Source organism: Chenopodium quinoa, unplaced genomic scaffold, assembly GCF_001683475.1.
Source record: "Chenopodium quinoa cultivar QQ74 unplaced genomic scaffold, ASM168347v1, whole genome shotgun sequence".
NCBI lineage: Eukaryota > Viridiplantae > Streptophyta > Magnoliopsida > Caryophyllales > Amaranthaceae > Chenopodium > Chenopodium quinoa.
In genome coordinates this window covers 1,519,534-1,541,242 of record NW_018742987.1, presented here as the reverse complement: position 1 = coordinate 1,541,242, position 21,709 = coordinate 1,519,534, and the positions used below count along the sequence as shown (strand labels likewise).

Below are 21,709 nucleotides of genomic sequence, written 5' to 3'. Positions count from 1 at the left end.
GCTGTTAATAAATCCCAGGTGGTTGACAGGAAAGTGAAAGGTAAAGGAAGGCAAGAAGTAAGTGATGATGATGAGGACTATCAAGTTGAGGATGAAGATGATGAAGTTATGGAGGAAGATGATTACTGTGATGAAGAAGGACAGTCAGCAAGTAGTGGTGATTTTATGGAGAACCTGATGATGGAGTACATGAAGTTGAAGTCTAGGAAGAGGAAAGGGAAATTGGAACAAAGTGTGTACAGGAAGCAGAAGCAAAAGGTAAAATATATTAGGGGTTATTTTTATATGTGATTAGTTATGTTTTAAGGTAAAGGTAAGCTTGTGATTTATGGGTGGTGTGTGTTGTTTTTGATTTCTTTGTTAGGTACCAAAACTTGAAGGGCATAAAGTTTTGAGTAAAGGGGAGGTTCTGAAGACTCACCATGACAATGTAGGGAAGGTAATGGATCTTGAATTTGGTTGTTTAATAGTGTGTTATTTGGTATTTGGATTTTGTGAATAGAAAGTGTCGACCCTTTATTTTTCTTGTTTGGATGTTCCTTTTTTAAGTATTATTTGTTACATGTGAACAGTATCCGAACATTGTCTGCCGTGTTGAATCATTTTGTGATTCTGTGAAGTTGTTTTATTCGAGGAGGAAACAATTAGTAGAGCAAATGGGGTTTGGTGGATTTCTTGAGTTAGATATGGATAATATCCCTCGGAAGTTCTGCTACTGGCTTATGGCTAGAGTACTTGAAGATGGGACAATGGTGTTTGGTGAAGGGGAAGTGTTGCCGTTGTGTGCGAGTCAAGTTAGAGCGGTGTTAGGCATTCCGATGGGTTCGAAACCTGTGCCAATGGACATAGGTGAGGATGAAGACAAGATAATGTTGGTTAAATCCTTGTATGATGTGTATGGTGTGGGGCCGAAGCAAGAAACCATATCTTTGAAAAGGGTGTCTGAGGTTTTGTTCCCTGTTGATAGTGAGAACAATCCTGTTCCTCTGGTGACAGAAAGTGATGAGGAGGAGTTTATGGTAGCTTTCTTGATTGTTGTCCTAGGAAAACTTCTATGCACAACGACGAACTCGTCAAATTTGGCTGCCTATCTTATTCCGTCGTTGACAGTGGCGACACAAACTAGTGAATATGATTGGTGCACATTCACTATGGACTGCTTTGTGACTCTGCGCACCGTTTTCAAGCAAAGTTTCTGCGTGATGGGTTTTGGTCTGGATCAGGAGGTAGCTTTCTTTTTGTGATGGTGAGTTTGTAGGTTTTGTTTATCTATTATAATTATGTGTTTATGATTATGATTATAGTTGATGTTGAGTATGAACACAACTGTCTCTGTTTTTGTAGATATTCTATCTAGATCATTTGCATAGGAGACCCTTGCAATGGGGGGTGCTCCCTAGGGTGAAGGTGTGGAATTCTGCCCAGATAAAGGCTGCCTTGATGGAAGACAAGATTAGCCGCGATGAATATGGAAAGCTGCTGGTATAATGTCCCATTTATTAATAGTTTAATGAATATCTCTATTATTTTTAATTATGAGGTCATTATGTCATGAACTTGTGTTTTGCGTAGGCCTTGGACATAGCTTATGGAGAGGAGCATCCTCTTGATCCAAGGGATGAAGAGTGTATGAGAAGACCTGTGACTGCCGGAACTGCAACACTGGCAAGTCATAATCAGGAAAAGGAAAGGGAAAAGGTGGATGATATTGTGGCAGTAGTGTTGGATAAGGTATAATTTTGTTTAACAATCAGAAAACATGCTTTAGCGACGTGTTTTTGAATTATATTAGCTTTTATTGGTTTTAATGTTGGTTGTAATGTTGTAGGTGATGGAGAAGTTGACCCCAAGGTTGGAGACCTTTGTAGAGAGTGTAGTAGGAAGAGCTTTCAGTTCCTTTGTCACGAAAATGACTACACAACACAATGTCGGAAATGGTACTGTTGATTTCTGTTCAACTGATAGCCACTTAGCTACGGGGAGTACAGGTGGTGTGATTTCTCCAAATCAGAACATGCTGAGAAAATAGTACCGGTTGCTTGCACGGGTGACAATATGGAGGTGGAGGATGAACAAAGGACATGTAAGCTAACTGTGCTGGACAAGAGGGTGCTGAACTTTGTTCGCGGGTGGAAGGAGTTGAAGAATGAAAATGCGTGAGTGTTACAATGTAGTGGAATTAATTTATTGAATGCATGTTATTTATAGTATTTAGTTATTTGTGGTTAATTTTGCAGGGTCGGTCCTTCGATAATTGAGTGTGATGGCATGGATGCATCACAAAGGGATTGTTACCGTGTTCTATCCCTGAGGAGCCGGGTTGGAAACCAGTATGTGAGGATGGCATCTGTGTTGTATACCAAAACCTGGTCAGAACAACACACTATGAAGAGGGTTCTCCTTGATCCATCGTACTCGGTGAGGAAAGGTGACAGTGTATGTGTGTCATTGTTGATGGAGTGTCTATTTCTCATTCTTTCGTAACATTTGTGTTTCGCAGCATTTTGTGTGCCTTGGACAAGGTGATTTCAAGGAGTTGGGGCAGAAGTACGCAAAGTTCCTTCTAAGCTTTGAACTAAGCCAAATTCAAAGTGTTAGTTGCTTTTTGCCTCTGTTTGTAGTGTAGTTTTAGTGTATTACTGTAGTTTTAGTGTCTTATGGTTGTTTGTATTATGGGGAAATGTATTATGGTTGTTTGTCCCTATTCTTGTAGGTTGTTAATTAGGTTTGTTTTGCAACAGGTGTTTGTCCCTGTTCTAGATACAGAGGAGAAAGATGCGGAACACTGGTTTTGTCTTGCTTTGGATATGAAAGGTCAGCTTATTTGGATGATTGATTCAATGTACGATGATGCGTACGAAAGACATGAAAAGAATGTGAATAAGCTGGTAATTGCTGTGTTTGTTGTTTTCATATATTGTTGTCTTAGTTTAATGTTGGTTAAACTACTAGTTTTTAATACTTCTGTTTTCCTTCTCTGCAGATTGAGGCTTTAGGGGAACTGTTCCAACTTAGTGATCCCACCTGGGAGGAGGGGACAATTTCTACTTGGGGCCGGGATTCTTTCCCCGTAACACAACCTGACACGTATGTAATCTTAGAAGTTGTGGTATGATTTGGTAACTTTAACTAGTGTCAGCCTTATTGATGTTGGCATTTCATTAGGTGCTCGTGTGGTGCAATTATGCTAGTTGCTATCAAACACTGTGTAAGAAGCTTTGATGTTGCCTTTCACATGGTGAGTATTGTGGGTTATGATTTCAGGAGTATGTAACCCGTCTGTTTTCCTAATCAAATAATATGTGCTATTATTTCAGGACAAGATTCACACCTTGAGGCAGAACTTGTTTCTGTCTGATGTGAACAATGATCTGAACCAGATGAAGCCAAAGTTGGAGGATGTTCTGCCTAAAGAACGTCGAGGGAGTCGTAGGGGCGGTTCGCACATGACCAACTAGTGTTTTTAGGCGTTTGATTTCAAAATTTCTGAAAAATATTGGTTAACCTAAATTGTATTTTGGTTACTCAGAATTTGGTACTGAAAATACTGTGCTAGGCTAGGCAGTAGCAGTGTTTTGCTTAATTAACTATGCAAACGAGAATAGCATGTATTAGTCTTAATTTTGAACATACTAGCATTCCTAGCACTTTTCTACTACTGAATTCAAAAAGAACACAACATAGTTATATGCTATATTAGATAATACCCCTAAAGTTTATTCAACAGAACTCGAAACTTGATTCCGAGGTCCATCCAAACCCTTCTGCCGAGGTATCAGTGTTTGAGTTGGTTTCGAACAGGTATTGGGCATGCTGAATGCGGTTCACATAGGCACTGGGGTAGTCGGTGTATTGAAATGGTCGACCTATATTAATAGACATGTTTTCATCTTCTTGTAATCCATTTTCAGCTAGCATTGTCCTTCTGAACCAAACCAATTGCTCGGTATCATTCTCCATTTTCTTAAGGGGGTCTTCTTTTGAGTATTGCAGCCACTTCCAAGTAACTTTGATGTCACCCCCCTTTGGTGTTGTAAATTTTTTCCCAAGTAGCACAATTCCCCATTCCTCTCCCTTTCCCACAGCTTCATCAACCTCCAGCCACCAATCTTCTAGGTAAGCAAAAAACTCGAAAAACTTTTTAAGGTAGATGTGGTAATTAGGGAATGCATATGACTCCGCTAATGATCTTCTTAAAGTGCGCAAGTTGAAACAGACGGCTATCTTTGCCACATCTACCAAATAATACATGAAACAATACGCTTCTTTTCGAAAGTACCTAGCCCGCCCTACTCTAAACAATGTTAGGAAAGGGTATTCGGGGTGGAAATCTATTCCCTTAACAGGGTCGTGTAAACCCCCTCTAGCAATGGTTGCCAACTGATGACTGAACATCAATTCCTTGCTACGCCTAGGCATATACATATCCCGAATGATACCATTGGGATCTTGATGTCCAGCGTTTTTCAACTTGCGTACTTTCCTTAGCACTCTCTTACGTCGTCTTTCAGATTCTCTATTACCTGCATGACCAACAGACACTTCAATCAATTATTGTAGTAGGACTATACACTCTTCTAATAGTACTTTATATTCATGCAAATTTTCATGTCATTGACAGCACAATAACTCTTGCTCACACATAAATATATCACGCATGGTGACATTAGAATTGGTGACAATACAAACAGAACTGTAGTTGAAGCATTAGAATCGCTAATAGAATTCACTTACAATGATTTTAGTATCGCTGGGAATTGTGTGTTGTACTAAGATTACTACTCATTAGTTTAGAACAAATAAATTCATTAGTTTTGATCAAATAAAGCGTTAGCAATAACAAATAGAAAGTAAACAGTCAAAAGGAATACACACAAAAACTTAATTTCATGAGTTAACTATGATACCTCTATTCGCCATTGCCAATGGTGCAGGGTGGAGAACTTTTAGTTTAGTTTATGGGGGAAATTGGTGATTTAATTTCAGTGTGTTGTTGACTATTATATAACAACTTTCTGAAGACAAAGTCCGGCCGGCATACTATCCAGATCTGTCTGACTTGGATGGGTATCTCCACAAGGGGGTAAGTGAATTTGCCAAATGGTTATGCTCTAATTCAAGTACTGATGATTTTATTCCCCAAGAAATTGTCCCAATATTTGATTTGAAGCCAGAGGTTGATCTAGACAACATTCCTTTGTATTGCCTCCCTACGGAAGAAAGGCATATCTTCATTGGAGCTTCTACTGCCGCAATTCATGTCATGGAGGTCGAAGGCATGATCAGGTTCATTCATCTGAATGTGTTTTCATGTGTGACAGAGAAGCTGAAGGTGAAGTACCATCGGGTCTCAATAAAGGGTTCAAACAATGAAATAAATGAGGGTGCTCCTAGGTATATGCATAGTGGTTCTACTATTGTAATATGGAACGCACGGAATGTGCACAGGCCATCATTTCTGGAGACATTCTATGAGATTTTTGACTATTATGCTCCTCTTGTTGTTGTAGTGACAGAGGCTAGGTTTGACTAGTCCACACTAGAGTTTGTAAAGTTTGAGCTTAGGGGCATGTACAATGTCGAAGGGTTTGGCGGGCAGAATGGGTACAGTGAGGTCCTGCTCATTTGGGATGTAAAGGATCTGTATCCATGGGTGACTAAGAGGGGTAACACATACTTTGGACACCAACTTGGGGTTGATATTGAGGTAAACAATAACAATAAAACCAAATTTGTCATTTTAAGAATAGGAACAAAGTTTTAATTGATTAGTTTTTTAGTTTTTTCCACGTTTTATTTACTTTGAACTGTGATTGAAATTGCAGTCGTTGAGGAAGGCTTATTCAAGTCAAAACGGAAGTGAATGGGAAAGTAATCCCGCTGATCCCGAAGGAAATGACGATCCCACAATCACTGACTGGAATGATCACCTCACCCCACCAACGCCGAGGATACCCTTCATTGAAGATGACGAACCTGCTGTAGACCTGAGTGATCCTAAAGTTGGTGACTGGAATGACCATCTCACCCCATGATGGTCATTGTTATACTACCTGCTGTTATGTTTTTAAATCTAGTTGTTTCAATTTGTTTCTGCTATAATCGGCTATTATTATATAAGACTTATGTATCTCCTTTTGTAATGTGTTAAGTGAATGTAATCCTAAGTACTTTATTCAAGTCAAGTAATCCTAAGTGAATGTATTCCTAAGTATTGTTGTCTTAATTCAGATATGATGTTATGTTTGAATGTTTTTGTGTGCTACTTGTAGTAAAGGAAAATAGTAAGCCATAGACAACTACATTACTTAGCATACATTTTGCGATACAAAGTCCAATTCACACTTACTAATTCACACTTACAGTGAATACTAATTTCCTCATTTGAAATGGTAAAATGTAAATACAACGGAAACAATAACAATTACTTTTAATTTTCCAACCGAAACGTTCTATATCATCCAACCTTTTCTAGATTAAACCAACTGCGTTGTGATTCCTGTTGCGGATGAAGTCAGCCTCAGTTGCCCACTGCCAGAAGTTGCACGCTCTGCACTTGTAATAAGGGCGTAGAGGATTTGCTTCAGTATGAGAAATGCGAAACTCGGCAATGGTTTCGCCCCCGCAATAGCATTTCTTAGCAGCCACCCATAATAACTCTGAGTTTGTGCTTTGAAATCTCCTAATCCTAGAGGAAGAACCCAGAGAGTGAGAAGACATAATTTTTTTAGGTTTGAAATCTCCTAAACCTTATAAGCACAAAAATCTGTGGGCGGGAAAGTATTACCAAAACTCCCGCCTTTATAAATCGAAATTAATTGCAGTGTATACCTCCAGAAGTACTTTAACTACAACCAATGGTATTATAATTACTCTGAATAAGTAACATTGGTACAACCCCTAACTGTACATAAACAGATTACAACGGTTTATATTTACTAGCAGTGGTACTAATATTGTGACAACTGTAGTTAATAAGTAAGACAAATGATCTTAGGACAATGGACAAAGTATGCTCTACAACGATTTATATTTACTTTCAGTGGTACTAATATCTAATATTGTGACAACTGCAGTTAATAAGTAAGACAAATGATCTTAGGACAATGGACAAAGTATGCTCTACAACGGTTTATATTTACTTGCAGTGGTACTAATATTGTGACAACTGTAGTTAATAAGTACGACAAATGATCTTACGACAATGGACAATGTATGCACTATAAGCAATGGTATATCTTATGAAGAAATGCGGTTAATAGAAAATGGGTCTCCGATAAAGATGGTAATACGGTTAATAGAAAATCAAGCTAGGCTCTGCTAATGATGGTAATACGATTAACAGAAAATGACAAACTATTTTCGGTATATGTGCATAACAAAATCACTACCTAACAAAGATAAACCTAAATACACCACTACTATGTAGACGGACAAGCAAGGGTCGGATCCCAAGAACATATGGTTCAACCAATTAAATAGTCCCAAGAACATATGGTTCAACCAAGTAATAAAATAAAATGAATGTGAATCAATAACTAAAGAACTAATTAAAACGATTAAATGAAAACAATATGACAAATCAATGCTAAAAACATCCAAGATCAAGCTTCACCACACGAATACAATTAATGCAATAGTCATTCAGGCTCAATGTAAGACTTATCATTTCACAACAAAATTAGAAGTCAGTTCCTCAATAAACATGATAGTTTTCATCATCAAATGGAACGCGAACATAATTTGGTATCTGAATATTTTGTATTTTTAGGGACTTTCAAATTGGGGTAAAATCATCTCAAGTAATGCCAATAATTTACTACAACACAACAACACAACACAGCTAGAGATGGAGAAGCATGAATATAGTTCTAGTAGTACCCTACAACGTTTTAATGGACTACATGACTATTCCAGTTCATAGTTAAAATCAATACAAGTTGGATTTTTTGGTATTCCAGTGGTTCTTTTCCTCTCCCCAGCGTACTTGTGTAACTTATAAAAATAAAACCCTAAACCCTAACCAACCCTAAACCCTAGACCCTAACCCATAACCCTAAACCGAGTAATAGTACCCTACATGCAGTTAACGATACTTTTGTTATATACAGATAAACATTTACCTAGTGAAAGCTTTGTAACTGTAGTGGTATAACCGTAAATTACAGTAATGTTAAAATAGGCCCAGTAACATATGGATGAATTGCTCATATAATTATATAACAAGACAAAAAAAACGCGAAATAGGTTTGAATGGGTACAATACCTTCACAATAACTACATAATATGTCCTAAATGTTAGATTTAAATTAGTTTTGAAATTAGTTTGTAAATCAGTTAGGTTGTAACGGAAATACAATTATGTAATAATGAACAAATACAATATATGTTAGTATAAACAACAAGTGCAAATACAAACAACAAGTGCAAATACAAACAAACACTATATTTGAGTATCAATTTCTCAGGTGTAAAATTGTTAAAATCATTTCTTTGGTACTAATCAGTTAGTCCCCATAACTAAGTGTACAAGCACTAATCCAACGGAAGCCAAAAGGTTATTTATTAACATCATCATGGTATAATTAGTAACACAATCAAATGGTACCCTTCTCAATCTCAGTGGAACCCTTCACCATGGTAGTGTAACTTACAAAGGTTATTTACATTAATAGTAAACTTAATTAAATAGTACCCTTCTCAATCTCAGTTGAACCCTTTACCGTCTGTATATTCAGGTGGTACCAATTTCCTTTTCAGTTGTACCCTCTACATGTAAAGCAGGACAGGTATATGACAAATATTTTTCCATGATAGTTTACTATAACAATAGTTTATTCCGTTTCCATGGTAGTGGTACCCTTCTCCTTTTCAGTTGTACTCTTTGGTGGTTTAGTATAACAAAAGTTTATTCCATGCTAAGTGGTACCCTTATCTGTTCCGGTTGAACCCTTTGCATTTTCAGTACAACCTATTTTATTCATTCCAACTGTAATCTTTTTCTCGAATGTAAATATACACGATCAACATAATGTGCACACACACACCCTCGCAAAAAAAAAAGGCTTTGATCTTTTAGATAAAAAAAGAAATAAATGTTAGACAATTCTTACACCCAATTTTATCCATTTCGAGGCACCGATTTTATTCATATAGTTAGAGGGTTTTATCTTTTACATCAAAAAACAACTAAATGTGCACACACACACCCTCGTAAAAAAGGGGATCAATGTACTACAGATCACAAATACATAATGTCATCCTCCAAAAAAATACCCCAGGTGCTAACATAAAACTTCTATTACACATGAGCAAAATAATTACACCATTTTCTTCATGTATTGCATTTCATCATTACGATTTCACTACGTTGCAGACATCATCACTTGGGCATTGGTTGTACCATTAGCGTGTTGGTTAGTGCCGTTAGGACGAATACGGAGTTCATGAGGATGCTGGTTTGGATGTAGATATTGATGGTAGTAAGCCTGAACATACTGCTGATGGTGGTAAGGACCAAAGGGTAGGAACACAGGCTTAGGAGCAATGGGTCTGTAATTTCCGGAAGCAGGTGGTGTTGCAGAATTAGGGGTACTAGGGGTCGCCACTGCCTCTGTACATGGAACGACTGGTATGTAGTGATGATGGTAAACAGATTGTCCATCAGTCCCCGACATGTTGACTGATGGAGTATGGGGGGTATTCGCACCTGACACACCAGTGAAATACCCTATTGATCCATCAGCATCCACCATCTGGATGCCTCCTATAGAGTGGGGGCTGTAAGGAAACACAAAGCCGTGTGGTGGACCCATCTACAATAGACAAAACAAGACACACCAACAAAACACACCATAAAACACAAACCCATTGCAAACTATCAAACAACCATAAAACAAAACTTTAAATACTAAACGGAAGATAACTTGAGAATATGAAGGTGTAGCATATGAAGGTGTACACTGTGAATCATTTTCAACCTGTGAGGATTTTTTTGTATTTCTCTTGTTGTTTGTCTTACCCCCTTTTGTAGACTTCTCAACAAAAGAAGGAAATCTCACAGCAGTTGTTCTGTGAGCAGGCCTCTTCGGCATTGGGGGATCCTTTGGTACCTCAGAGCAGCTACCTTGTCTCTGTGTGGAAGGGGTAACAGGAGTTCCCTTCTCCCCTCGTCCTTCTCCTTGTGCGTTACTACCATTGATCATCGATATCTTTTCATCCACTTGAATTTCTAATAATTGCAGGCTTTGCATCACTAGATCAGTTGTGGTTTTATAAACACAGGCCTTCGTGCTAAGTGAACCAAACTTGACCATCATTTTATCATACCTACAAACCTCGTAAGTCTTGTTTGGGTCATGGTAAGCAACCTTAACCCTTGTGTGCTTCCTAATCACATCTTTCCTCCAACGCCTAAGAATGAATTTGTCAGGTATCTCATAGTGATCATTCAGCTCGTAAACCTTGATGATGTGATGACAAATAATACCGTGGCATTCAAAGTGCTTGCAGTCGCAACTAGCTTCTTTAGAAACACAATCGAAGGTTATTTTGTATCTCCGCTTCCGCTTTGAAGGTTTCTCCTTCGTACAATTTTTCGGCTTGTACCAAACTCTATCCTCAACAACATGCTCAATGATACTCTCAGAAACAAGTCATTTTTCAATTGGACTAAGATAAAGGGACCGGCTACATTCACGCTGGACTTCTTTAAATTTTGCATCGGTATAGATCTTCTGGAATATAAGCTCAGCTGGGAAGTCACTGTAAGCCTTCCTCACATATCTCGCATTGTTATCATCAGCTTTCTTTTCAGCTGTAGCTCTAACCTCAAGAGCCTCAACGTAACGCTCAACAAATTCATGCAGCAGGGTGTGTCTACTTAGATATCCATCAAAGAAGCTGTGAATGCTTTCCACTCTCTGCGTGGTCCTCATCCCAGCCCAAAACAAATGCTTGAGAAACGCTGGAACCCACATTGCTCGTTCTTCATACAAGCCTGACAAACAAAAATTATAATTACTAAAGCTACATTAAAACCAGACATACTTGCTGCAAAATTGATGACTCCAAAAATTAAAAATATAAAAACGACAAAATCAGCATTTCATATTTCAAAACACCAACACAAACATTTTGCTCGAAGACAACATTTTAAAATACAAAACACCAACACAAAACTAAACTAGAATCAAAATATGTCTCCAATTCAACTAAATTTTAACAGATGAACTAAGCTTAGTTTGCAAATACATTCACATTTACTTACCTGCCAACCATTCATCATCTTCAACTTCGAATTTCTTGATAACGTCACGCCAACGTTCTTCATATTCCTCACAATCAAGACTATCATAAATAGCATGCTTCAGCGCCTCCTTCAGCTCCTGGTACTTCACATGCTTGCCTAACTTCTTTCCAATTAAACTTGTTAATGATGTGCCAAATGCACCATCTATGGGTCGTTCCTTTCATAACAACCTTCAGAGCTTTCCTCATTGCCGGATCCTGGTCAGTAAGGATCCAAATAGGTTCTTTGTCGCCTATGCATCGAAGCCAATTTGAGAACACCCATTCAAAAGTCTCAGCATTCTCACGGGTGACAAGCGCACATCCAAAAAGAATGGTTTGCCACTTTGCCCATGATGGTTCACTCCTACAAAGTTGCAAAAAGGAAGTTTGTATTCATTAGTTAAGTAAGTGGAATCAAATACAACTACATCCCCAAACTCTTCGTAAGCCACCCTACTCCTTGCGTCTACCCACAACACATCCTTAAGCCTTCCTTCTTCATCAACTCGATATGTTTGAAAGAAATTTGAAATGTCATCTACCATTCTCTTAAAGTAAGAAAACATGGCTTTTGCATCTCCTTCTTTAAATACCCTTTTCCTTTCCTTAGACACTTCATCATGTAAGTCTTTATGCTCAAACTGCATCCCCTCCAACCCATTCCTGTGCCGAGCCATACTTCTGTAAATAGTAGAAACTGGCACCCCTGCCCTTCTTTCTTGAAATAGCTGCTTCACAATATGGGGATTTTCCACCAAAAACTTCTTCCGAAATTTACTTATACTATTCGCTTTACTAGGGGTTGGACTATGCCCATCATGTTCCATTTTTGCCTTTGTTATCTCCCACTGACCTACACCATTCACATGTGCATATACAAACACAGGGCATTCACATTTTTTTGACTTTCGCTTAGGACACAACTCTTCATCCTCACTGATTTGAGCATCTGTGACTAAACCCACTTCACTCTTTTTCCTCTGTCGACCAGGCCTTCCATAGCTTTCACATGTCCACCTACAATTCCTCTTTGCCCCTTTTCCATTATTTGCAGCGCTTGCACGCACAACACCAAACCCATTCTGCTGCCCATGTTCCCTGAAATACTTATCCACTTCTATCATGGACTCAAAAACCATTCCAATGGATGGAGGTGGCAAAGCAACATCCATCTCCACTTCACCAGCCTCCTCAATCTGAATACTGATGGAGACATTGCCCTTCCCTTTCGTTGGAGTCTTAAAGGACTCCTCCCCTACAATTACCTAGTACACCATAACATAATACATTCACCTTACAAAGGTCAACATTAAACATTAGGTCTAAAAATTTTGAGCACTTAACAATAACATATACTCACACAACTAGTTGGAATAAGTAAAACGAAAAGTACATGATCATCTAACAGAGAGCACTGACTACAGGGAGGACGATGCAATTCTGAGCAATTACATGACATACCAATACAACCAATCAAGTTACATGTATATATTGCAAATTTCTCATACAATTGCGCAGCACAACGAAGTCAATTATGCAACTTTTCATACGATTGTAAATTTACAAACCCTAATTTCCCCTTCCCCCCAATTTTCAGACAAACCCAGAATTACATATCCAAATTTAAGAAATTAAACAGTCACCTGATTTAAAAGCAACTCCAATGCCGTTGCGCAGTCCACTTCTCCACACTCGTCATCTACGGCCTCTGGGATGCTCGGACCTAACTCACCACCGCTGTTGTACCGCTCGATATCCTCAGTTGTTTCCAGATACTCCATTACACTCCAACTGAGAATACTGTAACTTTTTCTTTATTTTTTAAACTCCATTTTTAAGGTTTTTTGGAGCTCAACAATGGAAGAAAAGCTGGTCAGCTTTTTGACATTAACTTTTGGAGGAAGAAGCTTCTTTTATTCAAAATTACAGTGGGTCTCTCTCTCAGGAAGTACAACTGGTGGGGAAGGGTGAATTGTTTTTTTTTTTATCAGCTATGGGTCCCACTCCGTTACAAATTTTTTACTATTCCGTTCACCTTTTCCCTCCATTTTCACAAACCGTTACAATAAAATGGCTCTTTATTTACAATCTGTGAAGCACGGACACGCCACCTAGCTGAGGTGTCCGTGTCGACACGCGTGTCCGACACCGACACGGGTGGGACACGGTGCGATACGTGTCCGACACTTCAAAATCCGTGTCCCTATTTTTTAAAAAAAAAAAACGTCATGGACACGGACCGTGTCTCCCTATGACACGGCCCGTTTTATGTTGGACACGCCATTTTGTTATTCCAGCCCAACTCCCTCAGTTTCTTTTTTCTCAAACCCTCCTGCTTTCAATCTTCCTCTTCACGAGTTCATTCTTCCTCAACCTTCTCAAACCCAAATCGCCGCCGACTGAAGTCGCCTGACCGTCGCCCACCGTCCACCGTCACAGCGTCAGTCGTCGGCTCGTCGCTCGTCGCAACTCGCAAGTCCTCACTCCTCAGTCATCACGAAACCTGGCCACTTTAATACTCTATTCCTTCAATCCTTTGTCGACTCGCCGTCAGCCCGTCACTCGTCGGCTCGATCGTCGCTCGTCGCCGCCGTCCAGGCGTCACTCTCGTCGGTGCTCTCAGCCTTCTCACTTTCTCAGGTATTCCTCTCAATCTCTCATTCTCGTTTTAAATTTTTAATTTTATTTCATTCCTTCACTTCACGATTTGCTTAAATTGGCTAATTTCAGTAATTTGTATCATGGTTTTGCCGTTTTGTGGTTCAATTACTTCAATATTATGTTCTAGATTAAGAGATATGTAGTGTTTTATGGTTTTCGTTTTTGTTATTTGTTTACCCCTTTTGAGTTTTGACCATTTTTGGGTTTAAAAACTTGCTTTCAGACTTTCAGTTAGTCTAAACTATTGTGCATTTTTGTGATTTTTGTGATCATTTAGTCTAAACTTTATGCTTGCCCTTCAACTGCTGCATTAGTGCATTGATATATATCATATATGTTGTGTATGTTAGTGCCCATTGTTTTGGAGAAATAATATGCATGTGGATACTGTATATATAAATGAAACAGTACTCTATATTTCTAACATTTACACTATAAACTTATACATATAACACATGTGCATTGTGTAATTTGATTGTGTTGTTTGAGCTAAACTATAAATGTTTGATTTGCTGAAAATGTATTGTTGTCTTGTTGAAATTGTCAGGAATGTCTTCTAGTGGTTTGATGGTTTCTTGATATGTATGAGACTACGTTCGTACACTTTGTTTATTTACTTGTTTTAACAAAATTGTGTGTTTTGAGGCTAATTATTTAGTGTTTTATTGAATAGGTTGTCAAATTCTCGTTTTTTTGATATATTATATGCCTTGTTATATGCCGTACCCGTGTCCCCTATTTCAGGATTGCCGTTTTCCCGTGTCCGTATCGTGTCCGTGTCCGTGTCCGTGTCGGTATCCGTGCAACATAGTTTACAATTTTACCATGTTATGCACTCACATATACATATCAAACCTCATTTAGTACTTCCTCGTCATCATTCTCATCCGTCTCATTTTTTTTTATAAGTATCCGTCTAAAAAGTTTCTACACTACCATTTCTAAATTTCTCATACTTTAACAGAAAAAATAGTTAAAAAAAAAAAATATTCTATCTTTTTCCGAGTTGCCGGAGCTCAAGTGGCCGGAAATTGCTTCCTATTGGTACAACCTCTCTCCTCTCTCTGGGCAGTCTCATTACAGCTGCAATTGCAATTAATTTATGCTATGTATATTTTAATTTGTTTTGCTGATTTATTGATTAATTCTTTCATATTATCATGATGATATAGCTTTCTGGTTTTCCATTACTTGTGTATTTGTGTTTAAGCTATTTTTGTGGAGTAATTAGTGTTTTTGCTGCGCTTGAATTTTTGTTTAGTTAAAAAAAATAAAATTGGTCTAATTGCCTAATTAGTGGTCCATTATCAATATCCCTTGTTTTCTAGTTAAGTCACTTAAGCTTAATCAATAATAATGTGCAAAATCAGAAAAAATATGTAGTATAATCTTTACTGTAATAAATTGGCCTTGTTTAATAATATTAGTCTTCCATTATCAATGATTCAATATCTCTTGGTCTTTGTTTTGGTTGATTTTTAGGTTGATAGAAGGGTTTTACAATATCACTTTTGCAATGTAGAATATATTTCTCTGTTATTCATTCATTCATTTGTAGAGAGCCGCAAAGGATAACAATTGATATAGGAATTTAACCAATTAAGATAGATGCCTCACTGTTTTTCATTAATTGGAAGTACAAAGACAGTAAACACAATATCACACTCAAAGAAAACATAATCTACCATTCCATACATGTAAGGTTTACACTTACATAGGTCCATCATCACAAAGAACATACCACATTCTCAACTATTAAGATCTCACTCATTCGAGTTGTCGCGCTTGATCATCATTTTCTTGAGCTTGGACACCTTGAGAGCAATAGCCACGTATAGCCAGTTGGATGCATCCTCAACACACCTAAAAAGAGCATGTCTCCACCTTTTATTCAGCAACAAAGTTCCAACAACACCCCAAAATCCGGTAGCAAAGCCTAACATCACATCTAAGTAGAACCACATCATCTCCAGCTTGTTAGTCTTTTCCTCATCATCCTGATTGTCAGAATGATTAGGCTTCTCATCATGGGACAAGCACTTGGGTAAGGGATCTCCACAAAGATATGGGTTTCCCGTGTAAATTGAGGGGTCATTCAAAGTTTGGAGCTGGGTGCTGGTTGGGATTGGACCGGAGAGGTTATTGAAAGAGAGGTTAAGGTGGTTTAAGAAGTTTAAATATCCCAAACTTGTTGGGATCCTTCCATAGAGTTTATTCTCTGACAAATCAAGTGTCTCCAATGCCTTCATGTCACCAATATTCCCCGGGATCGTGCCTGTGAAACTGTTGTTAGCCAAGTTTAAGGCTATTACACCAAATAGCTTTGTAAGCTCCTTGGGAATGACTCCAACAAGATCATTGTTGGAAAGATCAATGGTTACCAAGTAGTTAAGGACACTACTATATTCCCGTGCAATGCCTGCCATGGTCTCATTAATTTTGTTATCCGTCATTGAATCTGGAGAAACAAGGAGGTCATTGTCTGAGGTGGTGTTAACTGGAAAATTCATACCTACAAGTTTGCCAAAACAGGAAGGAATATTTCCAGTTAACTGGTTGTTGGAAAGGTCCATGACATGAAGTCGAGAAAGGTTTCATAGTTCCTTAGGAACAGATCCTCTGAACTTGTTTCGTGGCAGCCTGAGTACTTCCAAGCTCGAAAAACTTGTATCAAACCATTTGGGTATAGCCCCTGCTAACTCATTTCCACCGAGATTGAGAAGTCTCAATTGTGTGAGGTTGCTCAAGCGTGAAGGAATGTGACCGCCCAGTTTGTTATCACTCAAATGCAAATATTCCAAGCTGGAAATATTTCCAAGAGAGCATGGGATGACACCAGAAAGATTGTTGGATGAAAGATTTATAACCTGCAGCGTAGAAGATTCCCAACAATTTGGAATTGTGCCGGATAAGCGGTTGTTCTGGAGGTCTAATATGTTTAAGTCTCTGAGCTTACACAGATTCTTTAAGATGGTGGAATCCTCTTTAGAATTGACTTCACCAAGCTGATTTTCTTGAAGCCTAAGGACATACAAATTTAATAATTGATCACTTGTCCAAGGTGGTATTAGTCCGGAGAGTTTATTTCTGCTAAGATCTAGAATTTGCAATTGGGTACAATTCCAGAGAGATGAAGGAATATGTCCCGTAAGACTATTGTTGTTCAATTGCAAACTCGAAATTCCACAATAATCTTTCCCGAAGCTAAGTAGGATGGGACCTGAGAATTGGTTTGAGGAAAGATCTATAAACGACCCATCTACATCCCATTGACCTAGAGAGAGTTGTTTTTGGAGAGGTCCAGTGAGAAAGTTGTTGGAAAGGTTCAACCTAAGGAGGCTAGTTGTGTTGATAAACCATTCATGTGGCTTGCCCGAGATGCCAGTATTAGAGAGATCTAAATCTTGAATCCTAGTTTGTGTTTGAAGCCACTGTGGAGAGTGATTGATTTTACAAGAAGTCATCCTAAAGGTATTAAGTTGGAAGGGAGGTAGCCACTTAGAAGTAATGTCGAGAGACAAATTGTTGTAGCTCATATCCAAGTAGGACAGCTTGGATAGGCTTCCTAAGTGCGAGAGTGAGACTTTGCCTTGAATATAATTTTGTGAAATATCTAGATGCTCAATTTCAGTCAATTGTCCTAGGAAATCTGGGATCTCTCCACTTAATTTATTATCTGAAAAATCTAAGTCTTTCAGGTTAGTCAATTGTCCTAGGCAATCTGGGATCTCTCCACTTAATTTTTACCTGAAAAATCTAAGTCTTTCAGGTTAGTCAATTGTCCTAGGCAATTTGGGATCTCTCCACTTAATTTATTATCTGAAAAATCTAAGTCTTTCAGGTTAGTCAATTGTCCTAGGCAATCTGGGATCTCTCCACTTAATTTATTATCTGAAAAATCTAAGTCTTTCGGTTAGTCAATTGTCCTAGGCAATCTGGGATCTCTCCACTTAATTTATTATCTGAAAAATCTAAGTCTTTCAGGTTAGTCAATTGTCCTAGGCAATCTGGGATCTCTCCACTTAATTTATTATCTGAAAAATCTAAGTCTTTCGGTTAGTCAATTGTCCTAGGCAATCTGGGATCTCTCCACTTAATTTATTATCTGAAAAATCTAAGTCTTTCAGGTTAGTCAATTGTCCTAGGCAATCTGGGATCTCTCCACTTAATTTATTATCTGAAAAATCTAAGTCTTTCAGGTTAGTCAATTGTCCTAGGCAATCTGGGATCTCTCCACTTAATTTATTTTCCGAAAAATCTAGTTGTCTCAGGTTAGTTAATTGTCCTAAAAAAGACGGCAAATTGCCACTAATATTGTTGAAACTAAGATCAAGGGACTCTAAACTGTAACTAATGCAGCTGGAAATATTTGCTGGCTCTAGAATCTCTCCATGGATTAAATTGTAAGATAAATCCAAATGTATGAAGTTGCATAGATTCCCCATAATTCCCCAAATACCATTTTCAACATGGCTAAATCCATTTCTGGCTAGATTAAGGACTTGAAGACTCCTCATGTTCTTAAGCCAACCAGGGACTGAACCTTCTAAAAGATTATTAGAGAGGTCAAGAAAGCTAAGGGAGCTAAGGTTTCCAAGAATTGTAAGTGGGTTTTTGAGAAGATTACTGCTAAGATCAAGATAATGAAGGGTGTTGAGGATTATTGCTGAGTCATTGGAGAAAACATGAGATAAGTGGTTATTTTTAAGATTACAACCTGAGAGACCAAGATGAGACAAAGAAGGAAGTTGGCTTAGTATCCGCCATGCATCAACTGTTAATTGAGACAAGTCTATGTTGGATAGGTCAAGGAATTGCAAATTAGAAAGACTAGATGCCCACCTCATAATTCTAAGTTCTCTATCAAACTGATTATTAGAGAGATCTAGGACTTGAAGGTTGGTAAGATTACCAATTTGAGGAGGAACATTCCCTTCTAAATTATTATCAGAGAGATAAAGGACTTGAAGGTTGGTAAGATTACCAATTTGAGGAGGAACATTCCCTTGTAAAAAATTATTAGAGAGATCAAGGACTTGAAGGTTGGTAAGATTACCAATTTGAGAAAGAATTTCCCCAACCAACCCAACAGAAGAGAGATTGAGATATCTCAGTTGAGTCATAGTTCCAATGACTTTTGAAAAGGACATGATTCTTGTTGATTCTCTGCCGAAAATGAGGCCGTACAATTTCAGGTGAGTTAAGTACTTCAGTCCTTGCAAAATTGTGATCATCGAACCAAAGATATTGTGATCAAGGCTCCCATCTTTGATTTCAAGGCATCTGAAATATTATAGCAAGAATGAGCACAAAACATAAGGTCTAGTGTAAATTAGACTTGGTTATTTGAAAATTTTCAATGATAATAGGTTTTATTGGATAGGGTCAATATCACTCGTGCTGTCGTGCATACTACCGTTATAATTGCAAGAGGGTGTTAGGAAATAGGAATATAGGAAAATGTATTATATTGTTTAGCCTTTTTTTTTTTTTTTTTTTTTTTTTTTTTTTTTTTGGTAGGCTATAGCCAAGAATATCAATACAACTTAAGCATTTACCTACTGTTATAGTAGCATCCGTCGTCGTAGCAGATTCTGCCCGATGTTGAACAAATGTTAGGATCAGGATTAATGATGTTGAGAAGAATAATGTTGCCAGTGACATAATCAAAGCCCACTCCTTGCCATTGACAACAGTTTTCCCCAACCCATGAACCAACTTTTACAGAGCTATTATGGGCTATGAGGATCTGCTTAATCTTAAGCAAAGCTTGTCGCTCGCGCTGTTTGCACAAGATACTGCTCGAGTTTCCTGCAGCAGCTGCAAACTGCCCGCATTGGCACAACAAGTGAACTACTAACCATACCACAACACATAAGTATTGTAAGCAAGAATATGATTTTCCCATCGGTCTCGATGGTAAGCTAGGAATATGTTTTTTTTTTTTTTTTTTTTTTTTTGGTGATTATTTTATCGTGGAGGAAAACAAGAAAAGAAATTAGTGTTTTAATTTGTGTTTGTAGAACTAAAATTCATAATAATTCCCAATTTATAAGCAAAGAGTAATTGGACGTATGTACCTAAACACTAGCATAGTTTGTTAATTTTGAAAATTTCATCCACATGTCGCATTGGCATACTTTTCAAGTCTTGAACGTCAACGCTTGAATAGAATGATGTCTACTTGTAATTGATAGCATGATCATGGCATTATATTTGTTTGTTTTGCATAGCAAATTAAACTCGCTAAATTTCCTGCGATGATAAAGTGTATGGGCCATATATATGCTGGCCATGCACTTGGTACTAGTAACTAGTTGCCAAAAAGGCAAAAACACATCGTTGTGTAAGGACTTTACCCCGTAGCATACGTTAGGGTCTTTCACGAGTCACGACTAGACGACGACTACTGATTTTAATTAGCGTATTTCAAGGGCTAGCAATAGTACCTTAATATCATTTATTGGAAAGGTTGATCAAACTTGCACTTCTTGCACGTCGTGTATGGATAAAAATCAATAAAGATTTTTTTGAAAGGAAGTCCACACCTTTAAAATACATTATACATAACGTATTTAATTTGTTTAATATCATATGACGTGTTTAGGTGTATCCTATATTATTTTACCTATATTAATCTTTTCATAATGAATAATACCCATGTTACAATAACTATGGCTTAGTTAGCTAAGAGGTTTTTTTTTTTTTTTTTTTTTAAAATGCATTGAGCAAAATATATTAATCAAGGGACAAATTGTAGAGTACAAGCGGAGTTGCGTATTATGTAATTCCTCTTCTATAAAGGACAAGTCTTGTATGTGACTAGCCACACGATGTGAACACATTGGTTTACAAGAGTGTATATATATATATGTGTGTGTGTAAGTAATCTTATTTTTTTCATATGAGTAACTCCATGTTGCTCATAAAAAGAACCCAAAATCATTATACGAGTAAATTCTAGTAATTTATAAATAATTAACCCCATTTGTTTCTTTGAGTAACCCCCTATTATTTTGTTTAAAAAATGAAATAATAATTCATCTTATTTAAGAAAGTAACCCCATTTTCTCATTTAAGTAACCTACATACGTTAAGGTACCCCTATTTGCTCATCATCATGACCCATTATTACTTAATTAATTGTCTTGCATATGATTATGTGAAGTGGTCACACTATGTGGCTAGCCACATATAAGACTTTGTGTTTTATAAAATATAAATTATAAATACCGAGCCTCTCTCCGAGACAGTGCCCAGATCGTTACGCCTTTCGTGCGGGTCGGAACTTAACAAATCAATCTCTTAAATCAAGGAGGGAATCATTTTGATTTTTTTTTCTCATGTACTTTATATTTGTATGTAATGTTCTTTTTGCATTTTTAAGTATCCTTTGTATTTTGACCTGAGTGTGATACACTCATGATACACACGGGTGTATGATGAAATTTTCATCTTCTATTACTCTATAGTCTACAATAAGCAAAGTTTTTTTTTTTTTGAAGGGAGTTTTCCAAAATCAAATCCACAATCAGTGCATTGAACAAATCAATAAACCCATAAAATCAAATCATGGGTTGTGAGGATCTGCTTCATCTTAAGCAAAGCTTCTCGCTCGTGCTGTTTGCACAAGATACTGCTCGAGTTTCCTGCAGCAGCTGCAAACTGCCCGCTTTGGCACAAGTGAACTACTAAGTACTAACCATACCACAACACATAAGTAGTGCAAGCAAGAATATGATTAGTGTTTTGATTT

At 37.7% G+C, this 21,709-nt stretch overlaps 3 protein-coding genes across 3 annotated transcripts; all 3 read right to left on the bottom strand.

Moving 5' to 3' along the window:
• Positions 1 to 15,716: 15,716 nt before the first annotated feature.
• LOC110729491 (probable LRR receptor-like serine/threonine-protein kinase At1g12460) lies at positions 15,717 to 16,526 on the bottom strand. The gene has a single exon (XM_021909223.1). The coding sequence runs from the start codon at positions 16,524 to 16,526 to the stop codon at positions 15,717 to 15,719; it is 810 nt and encodes a 269-aa protein (XP_021764915.1).
• A 21-nt stretch (positions 16,527 to 16,547) lies between these two features.
• LOC110729490 (LRR receptor-like serine/threonine-protein kinase ERECTA) lies at positions 16,548 to 17,417 on the bottom strand. Its single transcript, XM_021909222.1, has one exon. The coding sequence runs from the start codon at positions 17,415 to 17,417 to the stop codon at positions 16,548 to 16,550; it is 870 nt and encodes a 289-aa protein (XP_021764914.1).
• A 272-nt stretch (positions 17,418 to 17,689) lies between these two features.
• LOC110729655 (receptor-like protein 12) lies at positions 17,690 to 20,209 on the bottom strand. Its single transcript, XM_021909426.1, has 2 exons — positions 19,512 to 20,209; positions 17,690 to 19,236 (listed from the first exon to the last, which is right to left on the bottom strand). The coding sequence occupies exons 1-2, from the start codon at positions 19,859 to 19,861 to the stop codon at positions 17,997 to 17,999; spliced, it is 1,590 nt and encodes a 529-aa protein (XP_021765118.1). The 5' UTR covers positions 19,862 to 20,209; the 3' UTR covers positions 17,690 to 17,996.
• Positions 20,210 to 21,709: the final 1,500 nt, after the last annotated feature.

What these genes read in the sequence shown, in the direction of transcription:
- LOC110729491 (XM_021909223.1), bottom strand. Translation starts at nt 16,526, where the DNA reads ATGGACCTTTCCAACAACCAGTTAACTGGAAATATTCCTTCCTGTTTT.
- LOC110729490 (XM_021909222.1), bottom strand. Translation starts at nt 17,417, where the DNA reads ATGACTTCTTGTAAAATCAATCACTCTCCACAGTGGCTTCAAACACAA.
- LOC110729655 (XM_021909426.1), bottom strand. Translation starts at nt 19,861, where the DNA reads ATGGGAAAATCATATTCTTGCTTACAATACTTATGTGTTGTGGTATGG. An exon ending in GGATGCTACTATAACAGTAG is followed by an intron (nt 19,237 to 19,511) that starts GTAAATGCTTAA and finishes ATAATATTTCAG; the next exon opens with ATGCCTTGAAATCAAAGATG.